This window comes from Anopheles ziemanni, chromosome 3, assembly GCF_943734765.1.
Source record: "Anopheles ziemanni chromosome 3, idAnoZiCoDA_A2_x.2, whole genome shotgun sequence".
NCBI lineage: Eukaryota > Metazoa > Arthropoda > Insecta > Diptera > Culicidae > Anopheles > Anopheles ziemanni.
Window position 1 is genome coordinate 31,005,798 of NC_080706.1, and position 26,756 is coordinate 31,032,553.

General features: G+C 47.8%; 6 protein-coding genes across 7 annotated transcripts; 3 read left to right on the plus strand and 3 right to left on the minus strand.

Moving 5' to 3' along the window:
- Positions 1-8,368: 8,368 nt before the first annotated feature.
- On the plus strand, positions 8,369-13,897 carry LOC131288382 (IQ and ubiquitin-like domain-containing protein). Its single transcript, XM_058317513.1, has 7 exons — positions 8,369-8,763; positions 9,265-9,401; positions 9,476-9,818; positions 12,384-12,730; positions 12,853-13,043; positions 13,122-13,257; positions 13,353-13,897. The coding sequence occupies exons 1-7, from the start codon at positions 8,369-8,371 to the stop codon at positions 13,895-13,897; spliced, it is 2,094 nt and encodes a 697-aa protein (XP_058173496.1).
- Positions 13,898-13,982: 85 nt separating this feature from the next.
- Positions 13,983-16,726, minus strand: LOC131286869 (FAST kinase domain-containing protein 4). 2 transcript variants are annotated; one of them, XM_058315876.1, is made up of 6 exons: positions 16,629-16,726; positions 16,251-16,439; positions 15,994-16,178; positions 14,888-15,935; positions 14,325-14,394; positions 13,983-14,252 (listed from the first exon to the last, which is right to left on the minus strand). In XM_058315876.1, exons 2-6 carry the CDS (start codon positions 16,435-16,437, stop codon positions 14,039-14,041), a joined length of 1,704 nt encoding a protein of 567 aa, XP_058171859.1. In that variant the 5' UTR covers positions 16,438-16,439; positions 16,629-16,726; the 3' UTR covers positions 13,983-14,038. The 2 variants fall into 2 exon arrangements, with proteins under 2 accessions (XP_058171859.1, XP_058171858.1); XM_058315875.1 differs by having other exon boundaries at positions 16,693-16,709.
- A 390-nt stretch (positions 16,727-17,116) lies between these two features.
- LOC131290055 (MOB kinase activator-like 1) lies at positions 17,117-19,048 on the plus strand. Its single transcript, XM_058319435.1, has 3 exons — positions 17,117-17,580; positions 17,679-17,839; positions 18,103-19,048. The coding sequence occupies exons 1-3, from the start codon at positions 17,567-17,569 to the stop codon at positions 18,573-18,575; spliced, it is 648 nt and encodes a 215-aa protein (XP_058175418.1). The 5' UTR covers positions 17,117-17,566; the 3' UTR covers positions 18,576-19,048.
- A 1,234-nt stretch (positions 19,049-20,282) lies between these two features.
- LOC131288265 (retinol-binding protein pinta) lies at positions 20,283-21,468 on the minus strand. The gene is made up of 4 exons (XM_058317385.1): positions 21,232-21,468; positions 20,840-21,166; positions 20,620-20,715; positions 20,283-20,534 (listed from the first exon to the last, which is right to left on the minus strand). The coding sequence occupies exons 1-4, from the start codon at positions 21,441-21,443 to the stop codon at positions 20,336-20,338; spliced, it is 834 nt and encodes a 277-aa protein (XP_058173368.1). The 5' UTR covers positions 21,444-21,468; the 3' UTR covers positions 20,283-20,335.
- Positions 21,469-22,127: 659 nt separating this feature from the next.
- Positions 22,128-25,228, plus strand: LOC131288991 (abscission/NoCut checkpoint regulator). The gene is made up of 2 exons (XM_058318176.1): positions 22,128-22,268; positions 22,329-25,228. Exons 1-2 carry the CDS (start codon positions 22,221-22,223, stop codon positions 23,313-23,315), a joined length of 1,035 nt encoding a protein of 344 aa, XP_058174159.1. The 5' UTR covers positions 22,128-22,220; the 3' UTR covers positions 23,316-25,228.
- On the minus strand, positions 23,457-25,432 carry LOC131288989 (nucleolar protein 56). The gene is made up of 2 exons (XM_058318175.1): positions 25,317-25,432; positions 23,457-25,233 (listed from the first exon to the last, which is right to left on the minus strand). Exons 1-2 carry the CDS (start codon positions 25,317-25,319, stop codon positions 23,686-23,688), a joined length of 1,551 nt encoding a protein of 516 aa, XP_058174158.1. The 5' UTR covers positions 25,320-25,432; the 3' UTR covers positions 23,457-23,685.
- Between the last annotated feature and the right edge of the window lie 1,324 nt (positions 25,433-26,756).

Below are 26,756 nucleotides of genomic sequence, written 5' to 3' on the forward strand. Positions count from 1 at the left end.
GTGGGTGAACAGAAAAAGCGAAGAAGGCAGGTGCTGGAAGGGGGGAGGGTGGGTTGGCAATAGGAAAATGCCTACCAGCTTCTGCTCGAAAAACAAAACCAAACTAACAACTGACGCACCGAGCACACGAAAACGAAACCAAAGTGAGCAACTACTAGTGGCGAAATCGGCCCCGGCCCTTCCCAGCTCCCCGGCCCGGTTGTGGAGTCAAATCGGAAAGTTTTGCACTCCCCCCACCCCTCACCGATCTCCACCACTTTCTTCTTCCCCGCCGTATGGGTAAATATAGGTAGCAAAAAAAAAGGAAAATAATCGCGCAACCCGGTCCCGTACTTACGGCAAACAAAACTAATCACTCCGTCGGCCCTAGGAAGAGGCACCAAATTACCCGCTCCCCAGGCCAACCTCACCATCCTTACCACCGTACCTAGTACCTTCCAACTAGGAGATTGACTGGTGGCAAATGAGGAGTACCAGAAAATGAATCCAGATCTTCAAAGTGCCTCGAGTGCTTTCAACGGCTCGAATACGTGTGGCTAAAGATATGGGAGTTAATCTTCGTTCAAAAATCACACCCCCTAATCGGGCGCTTCGGCAGCAGGTGGAGGCAACAGAGGTGGTAGTTGTGTACCTGTACCGTTCCGCTGAGGTTAGAAGTCGCTGCAGTCAGTTTCGGGAAGTTCTGGGAGCTCGCTTCCAAGACATGGTTCCGCGCACGTCCCCGTTGCACAATTGTGCAGCTTTGTGACGTGTATGTGTGTTTGTTGGGTAGACCAACTAACGAATGGTCCCGGAAGGTACCGGAATGTGTAAAACGGCCGTAAAGGAGTACCCGCAGCCAGCGGACGGCAAACGGCGTTTCCTAGTAATTAAAGCCATTCCGAACAATAGCCCAGATCTTTAACAGGTTTTCACGTACCCAGGACGGCGGGAGCCCCAACCGGTGGCCACTGGGAGAGATCGCCGTCTGTCCCGTAGCGGCGCGGCACACCACAGTTACGCTACGTTGATAAGTGATTTATTAACCACACCACTCGGTGATTCCCGGTCCGCGCATCTAATTATGCTAAAGCTAACAATCATTCATTCATTCACTCACTCATTCGTCGCGACGCTCGGTTGAGCAGCGGAGGGGGAGGGGAGGGAGTGGTTGGCGTCAGGCCACGGTCCACAGGGAGTCCTCAAGTGTCGGTCCGTTTGTTCGCCGCAAACGCGTTCGACTGCAATCCGATCCCGCTCGGGGTGGCCACCAACGCAACGGCAACTGCAGGCTAGCGGCAATGGGGTGATTACCGCACCCAGACACACACACACACACACACAAACCTAGAGACGCACTTCTTCAACCCATTCCGATTCCACGAAAAATGCAACCGCTTCCCGGTGTTGGTCGTTACTGCATGTTGGTTCTGCCTTCCTCCCTCGCCACTAATTGGGCGCTTCTCGTTCGGTTTGGCTTCTCGGCTCAGGGAAGCCAGGTTTTTGTTTCGCTCTTTTTCCATCTTCCAGATTTTTATGAACAGATGAGCGCGGATGGCACCCTTTTTCCATCCGCTGAATCTGCTCGCCAATCTGCACAAACAGTATTTAAAGCACTTGTTAAGCGATTTCCTCCTTTACTCAAACGACCACCCTGGTCTGCGAACCGGTCGCCATTTTCTTCTAATGATCCCACTGGCTGACGAGCACGGATGGGAGAAAATCCATAAAAATTAAAGAAGAAAATCGTCTCCCCTTGGTTTGTTCTAAGCTTTCCTCTTTGCGGGGAAAAAGTGCATTGTCGTAGCTATTTTTCATTGTGTCTACGGAATGAAAAATTGAACGTTTCCTAATTTTGACGGCTCCAAGCAATTCTGAACATTTCGGATTGAATCCAACCACAAACAACTCCGAATGATCCCTGTTCTCTCAGCGCATCGAAAGAAAGCATTTTGTAGGTGACTAATGAATGATGGATGCCACTAATACGAGAGGATTAGTTTTTCATTAATTAAAATGCTTCAACCGAATGAGATTACCATTAGTTCAAGCATTTCTTTATCGACCAAGTGCTAACATCAATTAACGTCGGAAGAATTAATGACAATGAAGAAAACGTCTGGCTCACTTGAGAGAATTTAAAAAGTAGTTAAGCATTTTTATACTAAAAAAGATTCTTTAATTTTATCAACCTGAAATCAAATAAAGATTCCATAGACAAACAGAACCACAATACTGTTTAGCATATTTTCTAATGAAGTTGCTTACTCAAACATGTTACGGTTACAACATTGGTAGTTTTTTTTGCTCTTTTTTTATACACTCTTGCTCCGTTACTATCAATCAAGTTTAACTACCCAGTTGTGCGACATAATTTCACCCATTTCCATACCGAACCATGGGTTAATATTTACGAATGTTTCTTTCCCCAATCTCATCCAATAACTACCTACATCGCCGGTCGTGTTCATTTCCTTTCACAATGTGCCTACAGAAGTCATTAAAAGCCGGTCCGGACATGGGAAGGTAGGGCAAGCGGCGGTGCGGGACTGGCAAAAATGAAGATGATCCAGCGGGACATTTCGTCGCCATAAAATCGTAATCATATTTCCATTTTAATTTTAATGTCTCCATCAAGCCGTCCGGAAGGGGGCGAGAAAAAAGGGTCAATTTAAAACTGGAGCGCCACGGACCGGGTGATCAGTGGGTGACCATGGTTCCAGTTCTCGCGACATTATAGCGCCGTAATGTTGGAAAAATGTCGGGAGTTTCCCAGCCCTGATTGTCCGGGACTAATGGGCTTCCGAAAGATAAACGATGGCGACGGGGAAAAGTGAAGGGGAGGAAAGAACTATGCTTATTTGTCATTTGTTGTTTGTTGAATGATGCAACTTTGACATTTCCAACCGTTCACAACTGTATTACCAACTTGAACTGGTGGTTCAATTTCACATCGTACCCGGATTTATCGCGGTACCATTGGGTCAGTATGCTAATTTTCAATTATTCTTTTCCTCCACACAGACAACCGCGTCGTCGTCCAGAATTAATTTGTACCGGTTATGAACCGGGTCACCTCACAAGACTTTAAATTCCCCCCGGTGGGAATGGGTGAAACCGCGAGTCGTTGCGAGGGGAACATATTTGATGTCTTTTTTTGCTGCCCCGAGTGAAGATGGTCCCCAAGAAGACGACCAATTGAGAGGGGTGTGTTTGTGGAAAGTGACTCGGTCAGGGAACGGGTTCGTCGTTTCGTACGTCGATCGCTACGACGCCACCATTCGAACCATCGCCAAAAACACATTCTCGACTGTTCAGCGCGTTTGGCATTAAAATTTGAAACATTCCTCCACCGATGGCATTGATGATGAGTGCTTGACTCTTAGGTAACGCAAGGGACTTGAAAAAAAAGCCTCCCAATGGCCTCAGATTCAAATATATCTTCCCGGTTAAACCTTCCGTCGGCCCGCAAGTGTCCGCACGTTCCCAGACTTGGTAATGAGACTCGTCCGTAACATTCTAGCCCACGGGTTCGGGGCGAGTCTGGTACGCGCAACCGCACGTCCGGCAAGTACTGTTAGGTTTTTGTTGATTTCGCATCGATCCGGTGACGCCAGAACGGTCCGCAATATTTGAATATTCAAAGCAGGAGCCACAGATCCGAAGCCTCCATTCCGAGGCGCACGGAACATGCCACACGCGTTTACGATTATCCAGCCATTTGGTGAAGATTAGCAGGGCTAATCCTGGAAGGGCGAAAGTACGAACGCAATTGTCACTCATTAATGGAGAACTAAGTAGTAAAATTGGTTATGTAAAAGACGTTTACCACGTGCACATCGCCCCCTCGGAGGGAATGGAAGGAGTGTAAAGACATTTCGCATTTTTATGCACCTAGTTAAAATACCCAAGCAAAACTAAATCCACTACTGTGCAAACGAAGGAAAGCCGGGGTTTATTAACCGCACCGAGCAAATGGATTTTTTATTAATCCGCCTTAATCAACATTCTATCCAGCAGTCACCACTTACGCAATCGGACATCGGGAGCAGCACGGTTCATGGACCAGCGAAAAGGTGAACTTCGCCTTGCCAAAGCAAATATTACCACATGCTTACACTACTTTTCACAACCAATTAAACCGGCTAATGAATTCAAATGAAATCACCATCGAAATCGCAACAATCTATCTTACCCGGAGAGGAAGCAATGGCAATAGGGTTTGGGGGTTTGCATTAGGGAGATAATAACAAAAATATGGCCCTGCTTGAGTCGGAAACAGTCTGCCCGACAAATGCGATGAGTTATTGATCCACTTAAAGCGGACGAAAGTATTCTTTTGAACAACCATCACCGTGGTAGCTTTTGTTTCGCGCAGGGATTCGCAATATTTACATGATCAAAGTTTGAATTTTTTTACATCAAATACGCAATAGAAAAATGTTATTTTATCTTAAAAGTAAAGAAAAAAATAAACAACTTTCGATATAAATGTAATTTGTATGATTTTTATGTAAAAACAAGTTTGAAATAAAATATAACAACATACATTATTAAAACGAGTAAAATTGTTGTAAGACTAAGGGAAATTTTACTGGTTTGTGTTCGATTGTGCTGTTCAACAATTTTAATTTGTGGCAACTCAACTAATAAATCTCAACGCACACCAAATATTCCCAGCTGTAGGTTGAGAATCACTGGTTGTGTGGTGTCTGTGTGACGTTTGCCCCGGTGTGCGATCGCTTATGCCAGGCGTGCGATAATGATCGCGTGATGTACGGGACACCAGACGGCGGAAAGCGCTCGGAGGACTTCTTCACCGAAATCGGGTGGCCCATTTTCCCAGCCGCTGGGAAAACGTTCGCACCGAAATGCGCACGCCACTGCACGCCGTACCCTGGAAAGCTGGATGGTTGGATGTGTTCCGATTTATTTTTGCATGTTGCAAAGTGTGTTTTTCCTTTCGCCCCCTCTCCCCTTGCTTCCCCTCCCGCCCTGTGCGGGGAAGATTGATGGCTTTTAATTTGATCGCCATTCATTCCGCCATTCGGCTGCAGAAAAATCTGTCCCTTGTGCCCGGCGGGGACGCCGGGGTGCTGCCCGGGTGTGTAGGCAAATTCAGCATCCATCCACCACGGTAGCATCATCTCGCGGCCATCTGGGCCCCGAAATGCTGGGGCCCCTTACCCCGAAAAGGGGGTCAAATTCTTTCGGCACAAAGCGTGCACGTTTAATGGGCTCCATTATTACGCCTTTCTGCTGCACGAACGCATTTGGTAGATGGGGAGGGGCAGGGTGGGGGAGCACTCGAGTAACTTGAGGCTGAAAATTCGAGGCAGCAATAACTTGACATGTTGACATGATACGCAGGCACTTCCCCGCTTACGCAGCGCCCGGTGGGAGGCGGAAAAGCGATGCCTACACGCATGAGGGCAACTCCGGACCGGCTCTCGGCGGTATCGATGGACATGTTCGCGGTCGGACGATTAGTCCGCCGAAGATGGGTCGGTGTCATTCGATGCGCTATCTCGGTGACGCACGGCTGCAAATCAATAGGTGCACATAATTCAGCACATAAACAGTTACCCCGAACTGGTGGGTTGCTGAGCATGCGCCCCTGGGTGCCTGGTATTAGTGTGTGACAGGCTGAAGCCACAAACTGTTGGATCAGCCCGGTGGAGTGGCGGAGTTATTTTTGCGGTAAGCCCGACGACGGATTTCGACGATCGATTCCTCATTCGCCGGCGTTTGGTTCGTTCTGCACCGAACGAGCAACGCGCATCGCTCGCAAAAACCGTATTTCCCACGCAGCGAAACCGCAGAATGGATTTAATTATATTCTCGTTCGTCTCCTATCGTCGCCGCCCGCCAAGCCATAACCAGCCCGAGTCAGTCAGTGCCAGATCGACTGACAAAGATTTGAGCAGCGGTGCAGCTCCTCGACACCCAGCCATCTTGGCCACCTTACGCCCGACAACCGCATCCACCCACACGCACACGGGTTAGTTCCCGTTACTTCCTTGGACCAAGAGCAGCAGACGCGAAGCCCCCGGTGACTGAAACTGCCATCGAGCGAGAAGCGCCCGCGAAACCAAAACCTTCGTGCAGCTGAACCGATGGGGAAGGGGGGCGGAGGATCGAGAGAGATAGAGAAAAAGAAATGGAACACGAATGACGAAAAACGTTGGCCCCAAATTTCAACCATCCAAATCCGGCACCATCTTCCTTTTGCTGCTGCCGCCTCTACATATCCATCTATTAATATTTGATGTCTCGACTGGAATGCTGTACTGGGTGTGTGTTTTCGCAACATGCAGCACATTGTCCAAGTTCAACCTGAACGAAGGCGAAGAATCAGGAACACATTTTAAACCTTTTAGTCACCACGAGAAGGAACCTGATCGGCGAGTTTGGTACGAAAAATGCCCATCGACGAAGGGTTCGTGTTTTCACTTTCGCGCAAATTACTTGTTGCGCGTTCAAATCAGATCGCGTTACTTTTTGCTCGAGGTTTGAATCGCTCGATGGAGGAATGGGTTGGAACGCATTGGAAGATATTGATTTAAGACTGGCGGAGGATCGTTTCTGGTGGGAAAAATGGGAACTTATTTATCTTCCTATCTTTCGCTAAAGTGTGTTCACTAATAGGGGGAGGACTGGATGAACTTTCTTCTCTCCCAGGGAAAATAATGTGGCTTGTAAAGCAGAAAAACAGTATTTTGGCAATTGTAGCACGCATTGCTTTTCTCAGTTAAAATTTAATTATTTTTTAACACAGTTGTGTTAATAGAATTTATGAAATTTAATTTCACTTTTCCTTTCAATAAATTTAATATAATACCAATCTAATGTATAATTTATTTTATTTTCTTTACCGTTTTATTAAGCGATTCAGTTGACTAAGAAAGATTTACCAGAAGGACCATAACATTCCATATTGTGTTAATATACAGTTGGTTAATTCTATGCTTAGTTTAAGTGAAAAGCTTTCTCTCAAACATTTCAACATGAAAATCTGTCGTGGCTTAAAATTGTATATAAAGTAGGTTCTTGCTATAAAATTTATGGAGTCATCGACATCGTTGTCATTCTACAATCCACACGATAATCCGTGATATACGGTACTAGCAGCTTGCAAACACCTAGTGTACGCGTTTAGTGCTCCAGGGTGCGCTGATGAGAGTACGCAGATATCCAACGCATTACAGCTGGAAGATGATCCTTCTAAGGAAAGGATTTTCTTTCTACACCCTCCCTTAGATCTCCGCCTAGTTCTAAATCTATCCCCGAAAGACCTGATAGCCCGAATAGTTTGTAGGGGAGGGAGTGGATGATTTGTGATTTCCTCACGAACGTAGCGTCTCGGTTGCTACCAGTCGACGTCCTGCCACCCGTCCCGCTCCGCAGCCGTCCCCTAGTCGAGTACGAGGGCGTGGAACTGGAGGGCCTCCTAACGCTCTCGTTATATGGGAACCTCCAGCACTGTCGTACGCAAAACTGGAACACGGCAAACAGGGCAAAACGGGCGCATAAGATCGAGAATCGTTCACCGACCGTTCTTTACAGTTATTTATGTGCGATGGCAAACGTCTCATAATTAGTGGTTAAGGTCGGGCGGTCCGTATCGCTCCATATATAGGCAGCACAACTGGGCTGCGCTGAGGCAGGGAGTCCTCGATGATGATTGGAGCAACCGATATATGCTTCGTAGAACCGCATCGAAGTCGGTGGGGCGTTTATGGATGCTCTGCTGCTGCGGTAACGCCGGCCCCGGGTCCCTTCGGCCACCCGGGTCGAGTGCCGGACGGATGATTTTCAGGTTTATTGCTTTCCTTTCCTCAATGATGTTGTTTCTATGTTGGTTCCGGCGACAGTTTCGATGGCCAACAACCTCCACCGAAAAGTGGCTAGGATTGGGCTAGTAATAACGATAATCATTGCACCGATACGCCTTCTTCCCCCTTTATTTGTGCTTCTTTCCCTCGGCTTGAGGTCGACTAGGTTCACGCTAGAAGTTCAATTCTTCCCCCCGTGTGCCCGACGATGCTTCCATTCTGACAAACAACAACACCCTGTACCGAAGAAAAACCTTTAGTAGGCGCCGACGCTGACGTCAACGTAGCCCGGCGCGACACGGCACGTTTCCCTAGCGACCCCATCGCAGTTGCCAAAGCAACAACCGGACGCCGTTGGCTGTGTGTTTTTCAGTGCGCTTTCCATCGTACCAGTTGTGGAGCAGGAAACGAACGCGAAAAATCGCCAACGCACACCGGACGTCATCGGAAGAAAAATCTGTCGGTCGGAAAAGCGCGGCCGGTCTCTTTGACGAGGAATATCAATTAAACGCGAAGGTTAGAGAAGAAATAACACTCCGCCGACGAGAAGAGCGATGAACGATCGAACCGGTGACGACGAACCGTCGTTCTCGGTGTCGGGCACGTCGGCGTCCGGGTTGGCCGGGCCGGGGTCGTCGCACGGGGCGCCACCGGCACCTCCAAAGTGCCGGAAGGATGTAACCGTAAAATTCCACCTCATGAAAGCACAAGTGGTGGCGCACGCCTACCCGCGCCATCACACCGTCGACGAGGTGCGGGAGCACATCGCCTGCAAGTTTCAGGTGAAATCGAAGTTTCTGGTGCTCCGGCAGGCGGGGGCGGAAGTGCCCGGCCATCGGCGGCTCGGCGACATTTGCGTCAGCGAGTACAACGTGTGCGACCTGGAGCTGCTGCTGTCCGAAGCCGCCCGCGACGAGAACGTCCTGCTCAACCTGAAGCTGTACTACAAGTGGGTGGAAATCATTTCCTCTTCCAGACTAGTTTCGTTTTAATTTATTTTTTCCGATTGATGAATTTTGAAATTGGAGCTCTGAAACTGACATTAACAGTTCAATTTTATTTCACAGCTATTCGGGTAAACACCTTTGGTCATTATGTAACGTCTTATTGCTTATGTCGGAGGTATAATTTTGTGAAAAATAATCAAAGAAAATTAAACCAAGTTTAATTTTGCTGAACGAAGCTGTATATTTTAAATGTCGGTTTTTATGTTTTGTACCTGTTCAATCGATTGTAAAGTACACAATATTCTGTTTAGAAGATAGTACAGAATAATGATTTACGTTTCCTATGTTTCCGTGTGAAAATTTAATATCAGTTCAGGGCAATATTTCTACCAAGGCTGGTAATTAATGACAGAAAGAAAAATATCAAGACCAAGAACTGACCCTGGCTCTACGCTACATCTTATTTTGGAACTCTAATTTGTCACTGAAATATCTCCGAACAGGAACCTGACACTCCCGGACATCATCACGGTGCGTATACCGAGTGAAGACGGCAAACCGAGTCGGGATGTGGTGGTCGAGATAGAGAACCAGGTAATCACCAAACCCTTCGTAGGTGGTTACATCAACAAGCACAGCCGTAAGTACCTTTCCCGGGTGTTTTCCCACGTCAACCCGCGACGACCTAACGACAGGTTAGCTTCCCCTCGCCAGACATTGAGTATCATCATGCGTTCACCCAGACCGGGCCACCGTTGGAAAGGTTAAAGGGCCCGGGGCAAAAGTACAGCCGGGACACACAGACCGTATGCGAGCGACACACGACCACCACCAGCATCCCCCGCAGCCAGGGGGTACAGCATTCCGGCCCGGTGGCATTGATACCCTCGCCCCAGACGGTTCCCAGCGGCCACTGTCTGGTGGCGCACGTCCCGTACGAATCGCATGCCGAGCTCGAGCGCCGGCAAGACCTGGTCGGCAAGGTGCGGCTCATCCAGCGCAACTTCCGGCGAGTGCTGTGGCAACGGCTTATCAGGAAGAGTGCGGCCGAATGGAGGTAGGTACCGTTTCGTCGGCAAATGGTTCGTCGGGTTCGTCGCTTGGTGACATTGATTGATTTCGAAAGCACTTAATTAACCTTGACAGGCGTGCGGGGGAAAAGGTGGGCTGCGTGCCGCGACAGTACAGTTCCCACCCTCGTCGGAGTGGAGGGTGTCGGTGCTAAATTGCTTCAATTGTTTGCCACACTTTTCCCGGAAGCGCACATTAGCAGATCGTAAACCTCCGGCAGAACGCACCACGCGGTGAAATCTTTTCTAAACAAGGTTGAAAAAAGAACCCCCGCAAAAAAAAAAAGGCTCACGGCCAATGCTAACGAGTCGCTGGAGAGTCACACGCCCATCGGCCAAAATTGTGCGGCAAACTTATGCTAACCCATGCTTCCGTACCGATTTTATTTTTCATCTTTATTTTCCACTTGAAGATCGGCCCCGGCGATCCGTTGGCGAAAAGTAGCGGAACGCCGGAATTGGCAACCGTTCCGTTTTTTTTTTGTTTTGGAGCGCTTCGGGACTCCAATTTAACTGAACCAAAAGGTGCGCACCCTTCAGGGGATCTGCTGCGTTTCCATACCCTCTCTCCTCGCCGAAAAGTATACATCTAGGGCACACTTGCAGAATTGCTTGGCGCTCCTGTTTTTAATCGGCCGCCCGGATTGCGGTGGGTGGCTAGAGGTACCTTTATCGGCCACTTTCGTCCGCCTGTCCGTTCGTTAGTTCTCTCCCAGTGAACAAATGCCGCTGCCGGGGGTGTTTATTGCAATCGTGTGTTTTCCTTTTTTTCATCTCCCTTAAGTTTAGCTTCATTAAACGATGCGGGAAGAATAAATACTGCGCGCTATGCGATTTATAATTAATCGGCCCCACTCGGGATGGATAATGATGGCCTGCATAGTTTTGCCCGTGGATGCCGCGGTTAAATGGGCCGCTGGCACGCTGGCCGCTCGAGGGCGTGGGCTGTGAAGCAGCGCCAAAATGCTCGATACAAAATGAGCGGAAGAACCAAACGGACCTATATCTATTTATATATCGTCAACAATTAGGCAGTTCAGGTGTGTGCAAGTGCAGTACGCAGCACTGTGGCGCTCGGTTTTCTTTTATGGCCCTGTTCCCTTTGGTTTGCCGGCTGGAACCGATCGCTCCGGGGACGGGCCCCAGATGTGCCACGGACCTACCGCAATGTTTTTGTGCGATTTATTTGAATTTTATACTGCCCATTTGTCTTCCACTTTAACGTCCGTCTGTTCATTAGGGTTGGATAGTACAATAAAAGAAAGAAGTTCGCACCTTCAACGGTCCCAAACCGTCCGGCTGATTGTAGCCCATGTTCCGCGGTTTGACCCGATCTTAACTCCTCGCGATCTTCGATCAATTGGGCCATAAAGACTGACCTGATGATTTCCCTGACAGCGGTGCAGTTAATGAGACGCGCTTTCGGTGTGAGGGGAGTGCGGCTGAATGTCCCATTAATTCCCGGGCGGGGCAAATAGGGCGATGGAAAACAGAACCGCTCATTAGAACGGATCGGGCCCCTCGGGACTGGATCAGTTGCGTTACGTTCACTTAGCCCGTTACACGCTGCCCAGAACTCGGGCGAATAATTGCACCGCTCGGCGCGTAAAAAGACGAAACGACGGGGAATCTTTTTCCCTCGGCCAGCGCAAGGATTCGGCCCCGGTGTCAGCAATTCTGCGCAATCGCTCCGGCGAAGTATCACGCCACGATTAATCGCGGACCATTTTCTGCCACCCCGTACCGAGCGGAATGATGGTTCAGGCTCGTGGGCGGAACCGCGGACCGATCCGCGATGATTGCTACCTTACGTCGGGCTCAGGTTGGAATTTATCGATCACTTCCTTGCACCCGCAAAGTGTTAGCGAAACGGTGCGCGCTGGACGCCACCGTGGCTACAAATTAACAAGCTTATCAGCCTGCCCTCCCCCATTCGGTGCCAACCGCTGCCAACTGCCAGTGAAAGTCCGCGGGCTACGCTTTGCGCTCGTCCAAGGATGCCCCATTCATCCTGGCCCCATTTTTCCCCCTCCTTCGTTCTGTGGCTGGGCTTTCCACGCTCCGCTCTAACGATTATTGTTCGCCGTGCGGAATATTAATTCATTAGGAGGATTTGTTATGGTAATGGATATTGTCGCGTAAATGTCGAAGGCAACCAACGAAGCAGCTCGAGTTGGTGGAAGTGTGTGAGAAAACGTAGGGAGCCCATTTTTCTCCGATCGCTTTAAAGCTGGCATTACCTCGTATTAATCTTGCTCCGGTTATTTTTCCACTTACGTTCGCCCCCGTTGGAACTAGTTTATTAATTTTTTAAATGAATCAAACGCGGATAAACGTCCAGTCTCAATTTCGTTATTGAGTCGTTCAGAAGAGAAATGATTATGGAAATGCATAGTGTTTGTTTTCCCCTGTTCGAAGAACGAACCTCGGAGCTAAATTGTATGTGAAGGGGTGTTTTCTCTAACAGCTTCCTCTCCGATTCCGTCGTCTAGAAAGTCCTTGTTTGTCCGAAACGAAATATATTGATGTAATTTATCACCAATCGACTCAAGAGCGTTACAGCAGCAGCAGGAAGCGAACGAAACAGACGCCCAGAGGTCTAAAGCGCTGGCGCACAACAAAACGTGCGTCGCCAGGACATTCCCGCGGACGAAGGAGGAGTTCGATGCGCTGTTCGCGCAGATTCACTGCTGGAAAGAGAACGAACTGAAGCTGATCGGCGAGAAGTACTCCGGGGCGCCGAAGATCGCCGAGATGAACATCCTGCTCGATAAGGAAATCCAGCTGCTGAACGGCGTCGAGCGGCAGCGGCGCGCCATCCAGAGGGAGCAGACGGAGGCGGTGGTCGAGCGGCAGCTGGCAAAAATCAGTGAACCGAAGCGCTGGGTTGGCTGTAACAGTTGAGTGCGGTGACGGCCGAAAGAACCGAACCGGGAGAGGGCCGTGTGATTGATATCTTCATGTTTTGTGTTTGTTCCGTTTTCCCCCTCGCTGATTTATGTGGACGCGGGCGACGCGCAGACCGTGTAATCGAAATGGAAACACCCCAAACGCAACGGGCCCGCTTTCTGCTGCTGTACTACCAGCGGCTGAAGATGTTCACCCAACCGACCGGCACCGCCGCCAGCGGCAGTGACCCGCAGGAACGGGTCGCCCTGCTGGACGAACTGTCGGACGTGATCGTGCACGAGTGCCACCCGGCCACGGAAGAGGTACAGTATGCCGCCATCCCGTTTACAATTTAATCACAGTGCCCATTCCCATTGCCGGAACGAACGTAATGTTTGCAGTTGGAAAATTTACTCCAACGCGAGCGGAAACTGCTGTTGTGCAATTTGGGCTCGGAAGACTTGTCGCCGCTGAGGAAACGCCAGCTGGCACTGCTGGCCGAAATTATACGATCCGATCCGGAGAAGGCACGCGAGAGTAAGTACTACTGGATTGCTGTAAGAGTTGCAATTACTCAGTTTCGTTTGTTTGCTTTGCACTTATACCGTTGTTCTTCATCCGATCCGGGACAGAAAAAGCGACCAAGCTGTGCCGCAAGTGCAAAAAACTTCGGCCCACGCATGCCTTTACGGTGCACACGCGCCAACGATCGGCCGATATTTGCGGCCACTGCTCGTCGCTGCTCGGCTCGACGGTGGACATTGCCGTGTACCGTTCGATCCTGCGTGCCGTCCGGCGTGACGAGCGGAAGCGCGGCTCGCTGGCCTCGTATGCGTTCATCATTCAGGAGAATGACGTTAAACACATCGTGGAGAACATCTGGCACGGCCATTCTATAATCTCGAACGCCGCCGACCGGGCCGACCTGATGCTGCCACGCTGGAACGTGGCCGAGTGCTGGTCGCCGTGGAACTGCGTCTGCTTGACCGAGCAGGAAACGCGGGCCCACCTTAAGCTGCAACGGCTCGACCGGTACTACCAGCCGAGCGTCTTGAAGGAAATTCAAAGCAAGCACGCCCTGGCCCGGTCGGTGTTTGGCCAGCTGCGTGAAATCGATCAAGAGTTTACCGAATCCGGTGACTGGTGGCAGGTCGGATTGAATGGAAAGGTGGTATAAGGAATGTGGTATCTTAAAATTTCAAGTACTTTTCGCACACTTCTCGAATAAGCACCCGTGTCTCACGGATAGTGTTGGTATTACATTAACTTTTGTTTATTTCCTCTTCCGAACGGCAAAGCCGACAGCGGCCGCTTGATTCTATTGTTTGCTGGTAACGATCGACTTGAACTTTTTCTGCAGATACTCGACGCGTTTCAGCAGCTTATCACTGGTGTTGAACTCGCTGTACGGTATCGATAGGACGGTGTACCCACGTTGCTCCAGTAACCGCATGTACAGTATCTGCATGCCGTTCAGGGCGGCGTGGGGCCCCTGACACATGTCGTGGTAGTCATGCACCAGTAGTGCAATTCTGCAAGAGAAATAAATATTTACAAATATAAACGAAATCTGTGGATTTGCCCTAGGGACATTGAGCAGCTACCTCGTTCCTTGTTCGTGTTCCTTGTCGACGGGTAATGGTAAGCACTTCTTGTCCAGGACACATTCAGCATCTATAAAACGGAGAAATGGTTTAATTATCAACAAGGTATACCGATTAGTCACAACACCCCTTAACCAGAGGATCCCCTCAACAAACCTTTTGGGATAACAAATGAGTCAGGTTAGCAAGTAAACACAAATTAACACTCTTTCGGCCTCTTCTTCGTTGTACCAAATAAATAACAAGTACAATTTGAATCCCGAACACTCTAGGTTACGATCCCCGTAACATTTTAGAACATCAAATCGAGAACGGGCCTTTCGAACGAATTTTAATTTTCTCCTAACCTCATACACAATAAACTATCTGTATCACAATTAAAACAGATCGTTTTTGATTTTTCGAATTTTTTGTTTTTGGCTAAATTTGAATTTTCACGACTCACAAATTAACTCTCGCTTCAATTTGGCACGTAACAGTGAGCGGTTTCGGGTGGAACTTCGTCAGGCCCAAAACCGCTCAAATGTTGTAGTGCCAGCTTAATATCACATCTGTTAACTTACCAATCGTGAATCCCATTGTAGTAGCTTGACTGATTTTGACCATGCTCTCCGACGGAATGAGGCTCTTTAGTGCGTCCAGCATTCCCGTGATAAGCACACGCTTTTCCTTCGTCGGTTCGAACGGCACAAACAGGTCTACCTGGTGGGCGGCAAGTAGCAGCTCTTTCGCACCGGGCACCCGTTTGGCTGCTGCGGCCAAGTTAAGTAGCTTCATCTTCATCGACGGCTGCACACTGCCTCGACGTTCCTCTTGCAGTCGGTGGAAAAACTCCGGATTCAACACGGACGATAGCTGATCGCCAGTCACACTGTTAAGGACTGTTAACGACCAAACCGTATTGAGCCAGTCGGCCGACCGAATGAAGTCATTCTCCGTGACGTTCACCACCAGTTTCGCCTTGATCGCGTCCATACTGATCGGTTCGTAGTTGAGCGTCGCCAGTGACAGCAACAGCGATCCGAGCTGGGTCGGTTTGCACAGTTCGTGATGTGCCGCTATCCAGCTGGTCAAGTTGTCCAGTACGGTCCCGTCGCGGTACCGGAGCATACCTAAGCTCGTCAGGATCGACACGATGGGGGCAATTTTGTCCGTATTTTTCGCCAGCTCTTGCTCGAGATCGGAACATATGCGAGCGGTCAGCACCACGTCGCGGTAGTTCAGGGAAGCCATGGCATACAGCATGTCACCACATTCCTTCAGGTTCAACTGTCCCGGATTGCTCGCGATGTTGAACGAAAGCGAACGCAGCAGCGGAATGCTGCGCTTCTTTTTCATCGCCAGCGAAGACATGACCTTGATCATCTGAGGTAGCGTTAGTCCGGCAATTAGTTTTGCTGCCTCGTCGTTCGCCGTGATCCCGAGCACCGTCTGTAGATCATCGACGTGTAGGTCTCGTTGCTTTGCTTGACTCGAAGGCTTGGATGATGTGGCGCGTTGCTGTCCAGTTCGTCCAAGCAAGCTACAAAGTTCGACGAAACGGGGATCACTCTCAAACTCCGACAAGTTTGCTTTCTTTATAGAGCTCCACTCGGCCAAGATTGAAACAATCTAGAAGTCGAAAAGGGAGTTAACACGAGAAGGAATAAACGAAGTTTCATTACGTTACCTTCAACGCTTGTTTCCGATTCACTTTCGTGACGTCCGCAATTGCCAGAAGTTCCGTGACGGTGTTTGCCTTCAAAATCATTTCATCGATTTGGATGTCCTGCTTTTGGTCGGCTGCCGGCGTTTCGTCCTTACCGGGGGGCTCATCGTTACGCAAGGATGCAAAAGCAGCGGCAACGATAGGATCTAAAAAAGAAAAGAAGAAAAAATGAGATCGTGTAATTGCAACTACAAGAGGACAGTTGCAGCTTTTGTTACTTTTTGGTACACTCGAAACACTCGTCACTCCCGGTGCGGTTCGGGTGAGGTTTGGTTGCACTTTTTTCCGGTCTCCATTAGCGTCTACCGCCAATACTTTGGCTGCGGTTGCACCCGTTGATATGCTGTAGCCGCGGGTGCTTAAACAGAAACCGATACTGCGACTGATGCGTCGTAGGCTCATCATTTCTGTTTATTTTGTAGAAAGATGTAAAAAAAACTTTCACAACCGAGTTTGCGACATTTTATGTAATATGTGTTTATCGTAGCGCAGCGCACACATGTTTGGGCGTCATGTTATGTATTCGTCTGAGGGTTTAGTAATAGGCTATCAAGGGGTAATAACATTACGCACGATCTTGTTCGGCGAATACTTACTTCTTAACTCTAAATTTCAACCAATCAATAACTTATAAACTCTTAAAAATCTACTAAAACTAACCGGATGATTTGACTGCCGTGATTTACCAAAACATGTCAAAGTGACATGTTGATGATCTTAGCCAACCTTCTGCTTGGGCACCTTGATCGTGTCTCGTCTAAACTACTAACAACCTTGGGAGCCTGTCAATTTCAGTCATTCACAGTGCGAAGAATAAAAAGAAAGGCAGCTCTATCGCAATTCTTTTTTTCAAGAGAATAATACCAGAAATCACCCTGGTTGCCAGGATCACATCTTATCAAAATGCATTAGTTCAATTTAAGCATCCATATTCTAACATTAGAAGCCCCCGTACGCATTTTCTAAACAAAGAATGAAAAGGTAAAGTGCAGCTGTAGGTGTTGGACGCACTGTAGCTGTCTAATATTTTTTTCATTGTCCACAAAACGTCAGATTTAATCGTGGAATCGTAGCGAAAAAAAGCAGTCTCGTCCGAAGTGTTGTTGCCCACTGCCAGTGTCCAAAGTTTCGCTTTTGTTTCGTCTTTAATTTTCACCTTCTATTAGCTTTGATGTTGGTCCACTCGTAAGTTGTCCACCAGGACAAACTATTGTTTCTTCCGCCAAACCCACACGGTAGACCCCCGGTTCACTGTTGCGTTCGCTCGGTTCGGTTTGGTTCGGTTTGGGTAGGTGAAAGATAGCTGCACACCCTGGGCAGTGTAGTGTGTTTGTTTGAAAGCAGGAGGAAAAAATAGAAGATACGCACCGGGCCACACTAAATTTAATCCGTGCTTAATTGAGCTTTAGTTTGGTTCCTGTGAACCCGGCTGTGATCTTAACGATCACGGGAACCAGTGGACCTTCTTCTAGTGTTGCACCCAAACCTCTAGCGCGTTTGGGTTTCGACAGGAAAGGCAGTTCAGCCCAGCGCAATGAGCTTCTTGTTGTAAGTATTGAACCGTGTCGGGTCGTGAAAGGCCTGATCTATGCTGATCCGGACAACTTCCATTGAGCGTTCCATTTTCTTGCCCCTGGTCCCCGCAGTCGATCGAGTAAAACATTCAAACCAAAGAAAAACATCCCGGAAGGCACACATCAGTATGATCTTATGAAACATGCAGCTGCGACGCTCGGATCAGGCAACCTACGAAATGCGGTACAGCTTCCTGACGGCGAAGATCTCAACGAATGGGTTGCAGTTAATAGTAAGTTATCGAGACCAGAAAACTATAACGGGAGTATACTCCTGCATGATTCACTTTCTTTGCCTATCGCCATTTGGCGTGACGAAAATCGTTCGCAGATGGTTGTAAAGTGTTCCGCCAGTACCACGAACGTCACGTTCAACCATTCCGCGGATAACAAATACGCGATAGGGCGCAATGCGCATGATGTGATGAAACACACTTGACCGCACCTCGGCAATCGTCTAATAATATTTGTAACCCTTTGTTTTTTGTTTTTGTAGCGGTGGACTTCTTCAATCAAATCAACATGTTGTACGGTACAATAACGGAATTCTGCACCGAAGACACGTGCAGCATTATGTCGGCCGGGCCCAAGTACGAGTATCACTGGGCGGACGGGCAAACAGTGAAAAAACCGATCAAATGTAGCGCCCCCAAATACATCGACTATCTGATGACGTGGGTGCAGGACCAGCTGGACGACGAAACGCTTTTCCCGTCGAAGATCGGAGTACCGTTCCCGAAGAACTTTATCAACATCGCCAAAACGATCCTCAAGCGGCTGTTCCGGGTGTACGCGCACATCTACCATCAGCACTTCTCCGAGGTGGTCCGGTTGAGCGAGGAAGCGCATCTCAACACTTCCTTTAAGCACTTTATATACTTTGTGCAAGAATTTAATCTCATCGATCGCCGAGAGCTGGCCCCGCTGCAGGATCTTATCGATAAGCTCATTACAAAGGACGGCCGATAAGCGTTTCATTCCGCCGTTCATCTATTCGCATACGTAGTAGTATCAAAGCACATAAACCACAACCACCCCCTTCATGCTGCCGTCGTCGAGTCAAGACAACAAGACAACACTCCCGTGGAATCCTTAAAACGTTTGAAAAAACACACACACACACAACCATCCCAAATCGCCCTGATACCACTCACTAAGCTAATTTATTTCTTTTAACCCTTACACGTTCTCGAATGTTTTAGACAGATACGATTTTAATCTTAAGCTTTTACCAACGTCGTCCACGTGCGTTTTCCGCCACCCGGAGGGGCAGCGCTGGAAGCCAGCTCTGCACCCTTGACCAGGGTACCACCGGTGGCTATTGTTAGTAACGTTTTATGAAAACGGATACTGTGTCCCACGAAACTTTCTCCGAATCGGAAGATGAAATCCGTACTTTTAGTTGAGAAAAAGAATAGTGTATATACCGTCTTGAAAATGCATTTTGTGTTTCTTTTTTTTTAATTTGCTTTTCCCGTTCCCGATTGTTCGATGTTGAACTATTTTATGTTTGAGAGGGCAAGGTGCAGAGGTTCGTGTTTCAGAGTGCAAGGTGCCCTTAAATCGTTCTTTTTCCACCAAATCCAAATTTCCTCAAAATCGATTATTGACTTTATCGGTCAAAATAATCGATTTGATTTTATGATGCATTGTTCTCGCGTCCATACGCGGATAAGTTCAGTCCCCGTGGACGACCGGCAGATTGTGAATTACGCAAAGCAATGGGCAAACGGTAGCAGAAGATCTGTTGGCTGGGAGGAGTTTGAAGAAAAATAAAATCTTCTTATAACGCATACCCTCAATTGCATTCAACCCACTCGACAACAATCTAAGCCAAACCACCATCCCGTACCGTTGCGTTTGAGGCACCGAATATGCAAAACTCTAGCCACTGAAAACATATGTCTGTCCAGGTATTGTGTGCAATTGTTTTACTCGGGCAAAATTACTAGAATATGCAAGCAAAAATTGAAGCAGCATCATTGCTTTGACTGCTTACCGATGGGAAACAAAGGAGAGAAACGGGAATTTGTAAGAAAGCAGGGCCAATGAACAAATGAAAGGTATGCTAAAAGCAGCGCCAATAATGACTGATCAACGGGAAAAAGCACAGGGCAGCACCAGTATAGAGATGCATAATTATGATGATAATAATATATACAAGAAGTGTACTCAAATCACACGTGGCGTTTCAAGCACACTTTCGTGTGTGCAGTATGTGCACTCTCTGGCTGTTGTTGCTTGGTGAATGTAGTGTACGTGCCGCGGTTTCTAGGGCTCGGAAATGTAAAGATAGCTTGTAGGGGAGCACACGGTCTAGAGATTTCAAAATTGAGCGTCAAGCGGATGGCGCTTTTGAGGGTGAGAGGGCAGGATGTGAACGCCGCATTAAAATATATGATGACTGTAGATTTCTTTAACCCGTGATGTTTTCTGTAGAGCGAAAGAAAAGTGCAGTGCCCACCTGCATACACTGACCACAGTCAATCAGATTTCGATAAGTCAAGCCAACTTGATAAGCGAATGACAACGATTACGGTATCCATTGTTGGTTATGATTTAATGAGTCGATGTTATCGGGAGCCGATAGATTTTTTTTTTGCAAAAATGTGCTGATTGTATTGATGGTTGGTTGTGTTCCTTTTTCACTTATTTAATATTTTTCCTTACATTATTTAATAAAATTGCCTCATATTTCCTTGAAAATACCGTGGTCCTGTCCGTGAGACTTACAGATGGAATACATTCTGTTCCATTTGAACAAAAAATGATTCATTGGCTTGAACTGTTTCCCTCCAGTATTCCGCCAGTTGTTGATAACTTTCGCCACTACCGCCCAGCTCCCTGGGTAGGGTGACTAGATTCTCCATCTTGGATCCCTTCCTTGAGATTGTAACACGTTCCTTCATCTTGGCGCTCATGAAGCTTCTAGAAAGTTTTGAATTCAGAAGGAAAATGCAATGTTTAGCGAAAGGAACCATGAGCGAAATATAATTAAACATAAAATACGCACCTGAAAACATTTAGCACAATGTTCACATGGACCGGCACGTTAACGAACTCCAGCACCTTTGGTTTGCAGGGATAGTTTTCCCAGCTTTCGACCGCTCTGTGAACAGAAAGAAGGCGAACCAGCACGTATATAGAATGATGAAATAAAGAACGTTATCTTTCCACGAGTCCAACGCTGCAGTGTTACGTAAAACATGCCGATCGTGTTGGACGTTACATACTTTTTGATCATAGAAGGAGATAGTTGTAGAGCGTGGCCAAGCGTAACGCCCTGCATATCGAAGATGGCGACGACCCCGTGAATGGATACGGTTTCGTCCAGGTACATGAGCAGATCGAGGATCATCTTATCCACCTTGAACACGTTGTCCTGCTTGTGCTTCTGGGGATTGTGGGCCGACGTTCGGATGATCACGACCTGCCGGTTTAGTGCATCCTTCTGGTGAAGCGGAAGGAACACGCCAATCTCCAGCAACTCCTGTATTTCGGGCCTCCGTGGATTCCGATCTTTGAACCATTCCGTTAGCTTCTCTCGGTTTTTAAGAAAGCTGAAGCGAGAAAAGATTTGTTACTTCGTAGCACTGCATTATTCCAGACGGTGCATAAAACCTACGTCGACAGTTTGCGCTTCGTCTTGTCGATGTTATACTTTGTCGTTCGCAGAAAGTATAAAATCAATTTTGATTCCGTAGGAATCTGAAGTTCCGGTCGTTCCTCCAGCAACCATTGTTTTACCGTTGCGATGCTCTCTGTTCGTAGCGCGTCCGTTTCTTCGACACCATTGCCAACGTGGATTAATTCACTGCCTGCATTCGCTGTCTTCATGTCGACTCACTTTTGTTGCAATCGATGCACGTCTAGAACAATTAAAGAACAGTTCACAGTGATCCCTTTTGGGCCATACAGTCACAACATTTCATCTGCCACGACAGACGACGGCACATTTTAATCTGAGCATCACCTTCCAGAGGCACAAAGTTGGTTAGCTGTACCGGAATTTTTGATAACGACTGATAACGTCCGCGCTCTGCGAAGCTACAACAAACCTCAATTAATTACACCATTTCGTGACGATTGTCGCTTGTAGCGATCACTCGATGGGCTATGCACATCATGAGACGGTAGCCGTTTATTTCTCCCTTGAGGACGGTGTTTTACACAATCTGTATGTGAGGCAAAGATTACACAAAACGCGGAAATTCTACCACGCACATTTGGCTTGAATAAGCTTGCGCAGCTTCAAATGCAATAAAAAACTGTTAACGCTTGCTAGATTGCTCCAGCCCGTCAGCTGTTTCCGTTTGTTTACGTATAGCAACGTCAAAACGAAAACAAACATTTGGTTCGTGCAGCAATTTGCGGTGCCATTTACAAGTGATTTACAAGTGATTCCTACATTTTGAAGTGTTGAATTAAGCAAAAAGATGCCAATAGTAGGATATTTTTGAAGTGAAGTGAAATCTGCGCTGAATCATGTGTAGTCGATTTATAGTTTTGCACAATCGCTACTAGTAGAAACTGATGAATCATCAGAACGGGTTGCTTCGTTGAGCTTTATTGCATGTCGTTTTCGTTATTGCAACGATATCACAAGGCCGACCTATGGCTTGCACAATCTGTACAAAATCGTTCGGATTCTTCAATAAAGAAGTAAGCAAAGCAACCGTACCACAGAAAACATGTTAATTAAGCCTTCAATTTCCATTGCAGCATGGTTGTCCTGTGTGCAAATTTTCATTCTGCTCCGGATGTCTCAAGTATAAGCTCGTACGCGATGGGAAGAAGCTGAATGTTTGTCTACGATGCTCCAAACTCTCATCAATTGCCGTACAACCAAAACGAACTAACGAAACAAAAACTCCTCCATCGTTGGTGAATGATAGCTCGTCGGCGGTGACGCTCCTTGACGAGCCGATTGTTAGTGAAGTGCCCCGTGCCATCACTGCTGAACAACCCTTACAGCCGCAAGATGACGATGAAATTCGAAGAAGATTGGACGCATTGAAGGTAAAGGTTCCCGATGAAACCGATCCGGATGCAGGAGGTAGCTCTAGCAGAGAGGCCGGGGATAATACTGACCTTGAAAAAAGGCTGGCAGCGTTGAAAGGGGTCGAGTACAGGGACTACAAGAATGCCGCCCAAAAGTTCCTTGCGCAGGACAATCGCACTGAAGAGGAGCAGGTACAGGATTTGATTGGAAGATACGCAGATGAAACTAAGCTCGACAAGGAGCTTGAGAGCAAACGTATGGAACAAGATGACGAAATTATGCGTCGTTTGAACGCACTTAGAGAATTCCGTACCGGAGGCATAGCGGATGGTGCCACAACGAGTAGTGGCCCATCACGCCCGGCCCTTCCGGATAGCGACTCCGATGACGGTTTGACCGATGAGGAACTAGCCAAAAAGCTGGCGCAACGGTATGCGGAAGAGGGAAAACTGGAGGCTAAATTACCACCGGCCGATTCGGATGAAGAAGTCCTAAGTCCCGTGAAGACCTCTCCACGACCGGGTAACGAAGGCGATGAAGAGGAACTACCCTGGTGCACGATCTGCAACGAAGATGCCGTGTTGCGGTGTCTAGGTTGCGATAACGATTTATACTGCAATTCTTGCTTCAAGGAGTTTCACTACGACGAAGACCCGCGCGAGCATAAGACCTTAGCTTTTAAACAGAAGGTTAAAAAACATAAATGAGCTCCAAAAGGCTTTGAACAGCTCCTGTTTGTTTCCATTTGCTTGCTGTTATTTAATATTTAGCTTCTTGGTTTCGTTTGCTGCAATTGGTTACTATTGATGCACTACATTCGGAATGTGGTAAATAAACAAGATGATATATTGTGTATTTGTAAGGATAAGTTTATTTCGGTACACTGAATTGCCATGCTCGAATACACTTTACATGAAAAAAGAATGTAAAATAAAGGAAAATATAAATTTGCTGAAAGAAGATTTCGGTAATTCTGACCATTATAAACTGGCCGTAACTTCTATGTATCTTATTATGTCAATGCCTTATATGCCACAAACTAATCTATCGTTTAGAAACCAACAAAATGCTAGTGGATTATGCCTCAGCTGTTCCATTTTTGTTTTTCTTTTTTTTCTTCTTCTTCAGCTCACCGTTCGAAACGTCGGCCACGGCGGACGAATCGTTCAGGACCGATTCGTCGGCGGCATCTTCTCCGTTCGTGTCGTTAAACTTCTTCTTTTTCTTTTTCTTTTGCGGCCCATCGACACCGTTGCCGTTTGCTTCTGCCGCCGCGCTACCGTTCGTATCCTCCAGCGCACGCTTATTTTTCTTCTTTTTCTTAGACTGCGCCGCCTCCGTCTGAACCACCTCGAGGGCCTCCTTCATGACATCCAAATTTTTGCGCGGGACGGTTCCGCTTTCGTAGAACTTCAGCCGATCCTCAACCTGCTGCTTGAGTGCCTCACCGAACACCTGGGTGGGTGTTTCGGTGAAACAATCGATGCGGGACGCAATCGTACACTTGTTGGCCAGGAAACGCGAAATGCGTCCCTTGTTCTTTAGCGTAGCGCGTGAAATGAACGCAGAGTTGAACAGCAAACCGTACTTGGGTGTGTTGCTCTTGGTCTTGAGCGCACGGAAGAGTGCCTTTTCGGCGCCCAAAATTTGCACCGTCGACGCGGGGAACTTGGCCAGATTGGTCAAACTGCCGGCCTTCGAGATGAGCCGCGCACCGACCTGATCGCCGATTAGGGCCTGCAGGTTCGGAGCGACGCTGTTCATTTTCGAGCCTAGATAAGCGGCCAGTTCCTGTCGGTAGTCGGACAGCCGGACCACCCGCATGGCAAACATTTCGATGTTCAGCAGGTCGATCACGGAAATGTCCATACCCATGGACATTTTTGCCGCATCGATGATGGACTGTGCTTTCTCCGCGTCCATCACGATCTCCTCGAGTCCGACAAGACTTTCTTGCGTGAGCGATTTACGATCCTTGATAAAGTGCGCCACCTTAGCAAACAGATAGTTGTCGTTGACAATTTTCACCAGCTCTGGGAAGTGGTACGAGTACCACTCGCGGATACGCATCGAGAACGTATTGACGTCCTTGTCCAGCTGGTCCAGCAAGGCGATCGATTGGATGATCATGTTGTCCGAACGGTGCACGTTAAACTTCACCTTGCAGCGCGAATAGCTGTGGCCCAAACCGAGCTGCGCCACACCAGCCGACTGGTCCGTGAATCCCTTCACCATGTTCACGAAGTGGTGCCGGATGCCGCGCAAAATCTCCGGCACGGCCCCAATGTGCGAACATTGGACCTCCAGCGCCTCGGAGATTGCAGCACCAAGCTTCGCGTCGGCCACACCCAGTGTGACCTTCTTCTTCGACGACTTAGGCAGCGTCGTGTCCAGGAAGGCGGACAGGTCGTCCGGCAGCAAACCCTCGGAGATGGCGTTGACATTGTTCAGCGCAGCCATGGCCGTCTTGAACGGATGAAAACCGACCAGCTTCACGATGGCATTGAAACGAGAAAGGTCCAAAACCGATGCTTCTACCTGCGGCAGCAGCATACCGATTTCCTCAAACTCCTTCACGCTGAACAGCCCATACCCGGCCGCGTGCTCGTACAACACGTACATGGCCTTGACGGGGGGAGGGTAAACATGACCGAAATCTCATTAATTGAACACAACCAACATGTAATAACTGCATAACAGTAACCTACCATCTTATGCACGCGGTTTAACACCCAATATGAACAAAACAACAATAATTTTCTTGTTTAATCGTCCAAAAGCACAGAAATCGAACCACCAACATCAAGCGGTGGTGCGTGTTTATGACAGAAAACAACACGCGGGTCCGGACATTTGACAGTTTGACGGAAGTAGTTCAGGGCCGAAAAGGCCTTGATTTGAAATTTAGGTTAAAGAATCCAAATTGCAAATATCTTTCCAATACCTTAACCAATTATCACAAATGACCCCTCAAACGAATGGTCTATTCACGACACCTAACTTTATCTGAAGTATGCTACTGCATTTTGACCATCTTGATCTTGATGAAACAAAATATATGCCACTCTTCTCGGAATAAACTATGTTCGGTAAATCAGTTAGTTTCTTAATTATTCTCAAAAAGGGTTAGAGTGTTCGTGTTGTTTGAATTTAATTTGAATAATATTGTCAAATATGCTGCTTTTCTTCCGTAAATCGGATTTGGAGATCCGGATCTCAGAATTGATTTGAGTCGAAAGATTCGAATCTCATATTTCCCCAACACTACTTCGGACAGCAAACGGAAGTCAGTTATTTAGTTTTTAACCAAGGTTTCTTGAAGCATTTACAGGTTGTAAATTGTGTTGTTGTTAGCAGTTTGTCAGTGCATTGTTTACAAAACATTCTAGATTTTTCAGCTTCCGAAGATCAACGTCGATTCGACAGGTCCCAAGCGACACTCCGGCTCTGAGAAGTTCATTTTCTCTTCTCAACTCCATATGAAAAAAACGGCCGGTCGACTCGCCGCGTGAGAAGTTCACTAAACTGTGGACAGAGGGGGGAAAGGAAAGCAGAAGGTCCTCTCACAGGCGGGTGCGGGGTAAGAATGATGAACGCACCGGCAGATGAATATATTCATCATGATCATGCGCCGACGAACGTTCATGGACCCACGCCGGACCACGCATGCGCCGAACCGCACTTTGGGCACCATGACGGACAGAATGCAATGTGCCGCGAATAACAATTGAAATAAAATGTTCCGCATTTTAATCAAAGTTAAACATTTTGTAGTGACACATTTGTGCCCAACTAAAAAGGCATATTTGTATATCTCTTTCTGTATAACAAGCAAACATGTTTTGTCAAACGCGAATAAGGAATTGAGTTTTATAATTTTGTCCAGACAAGTGTTCATGGTGCGGAGCGGTTAATTCGGCGCATGCGCCGACCGACGTTCATGAGCCCACGCCGATCCGGACGACGGCGTAGGGCAAAGCGTGCCCACTACTGCTACGCCTGGATTCGGACGACCAAGTAGAGCAAAGCTTGTCCAGCACCTTCGCACATCATTTGCACATGCTGGTTGTTTATGTTTCGTCTACGCCTTGCCGCGTAGCGAACAGTACAATGGAACAGGAGCAGCTGACCTTGAAAGGCAATAAATC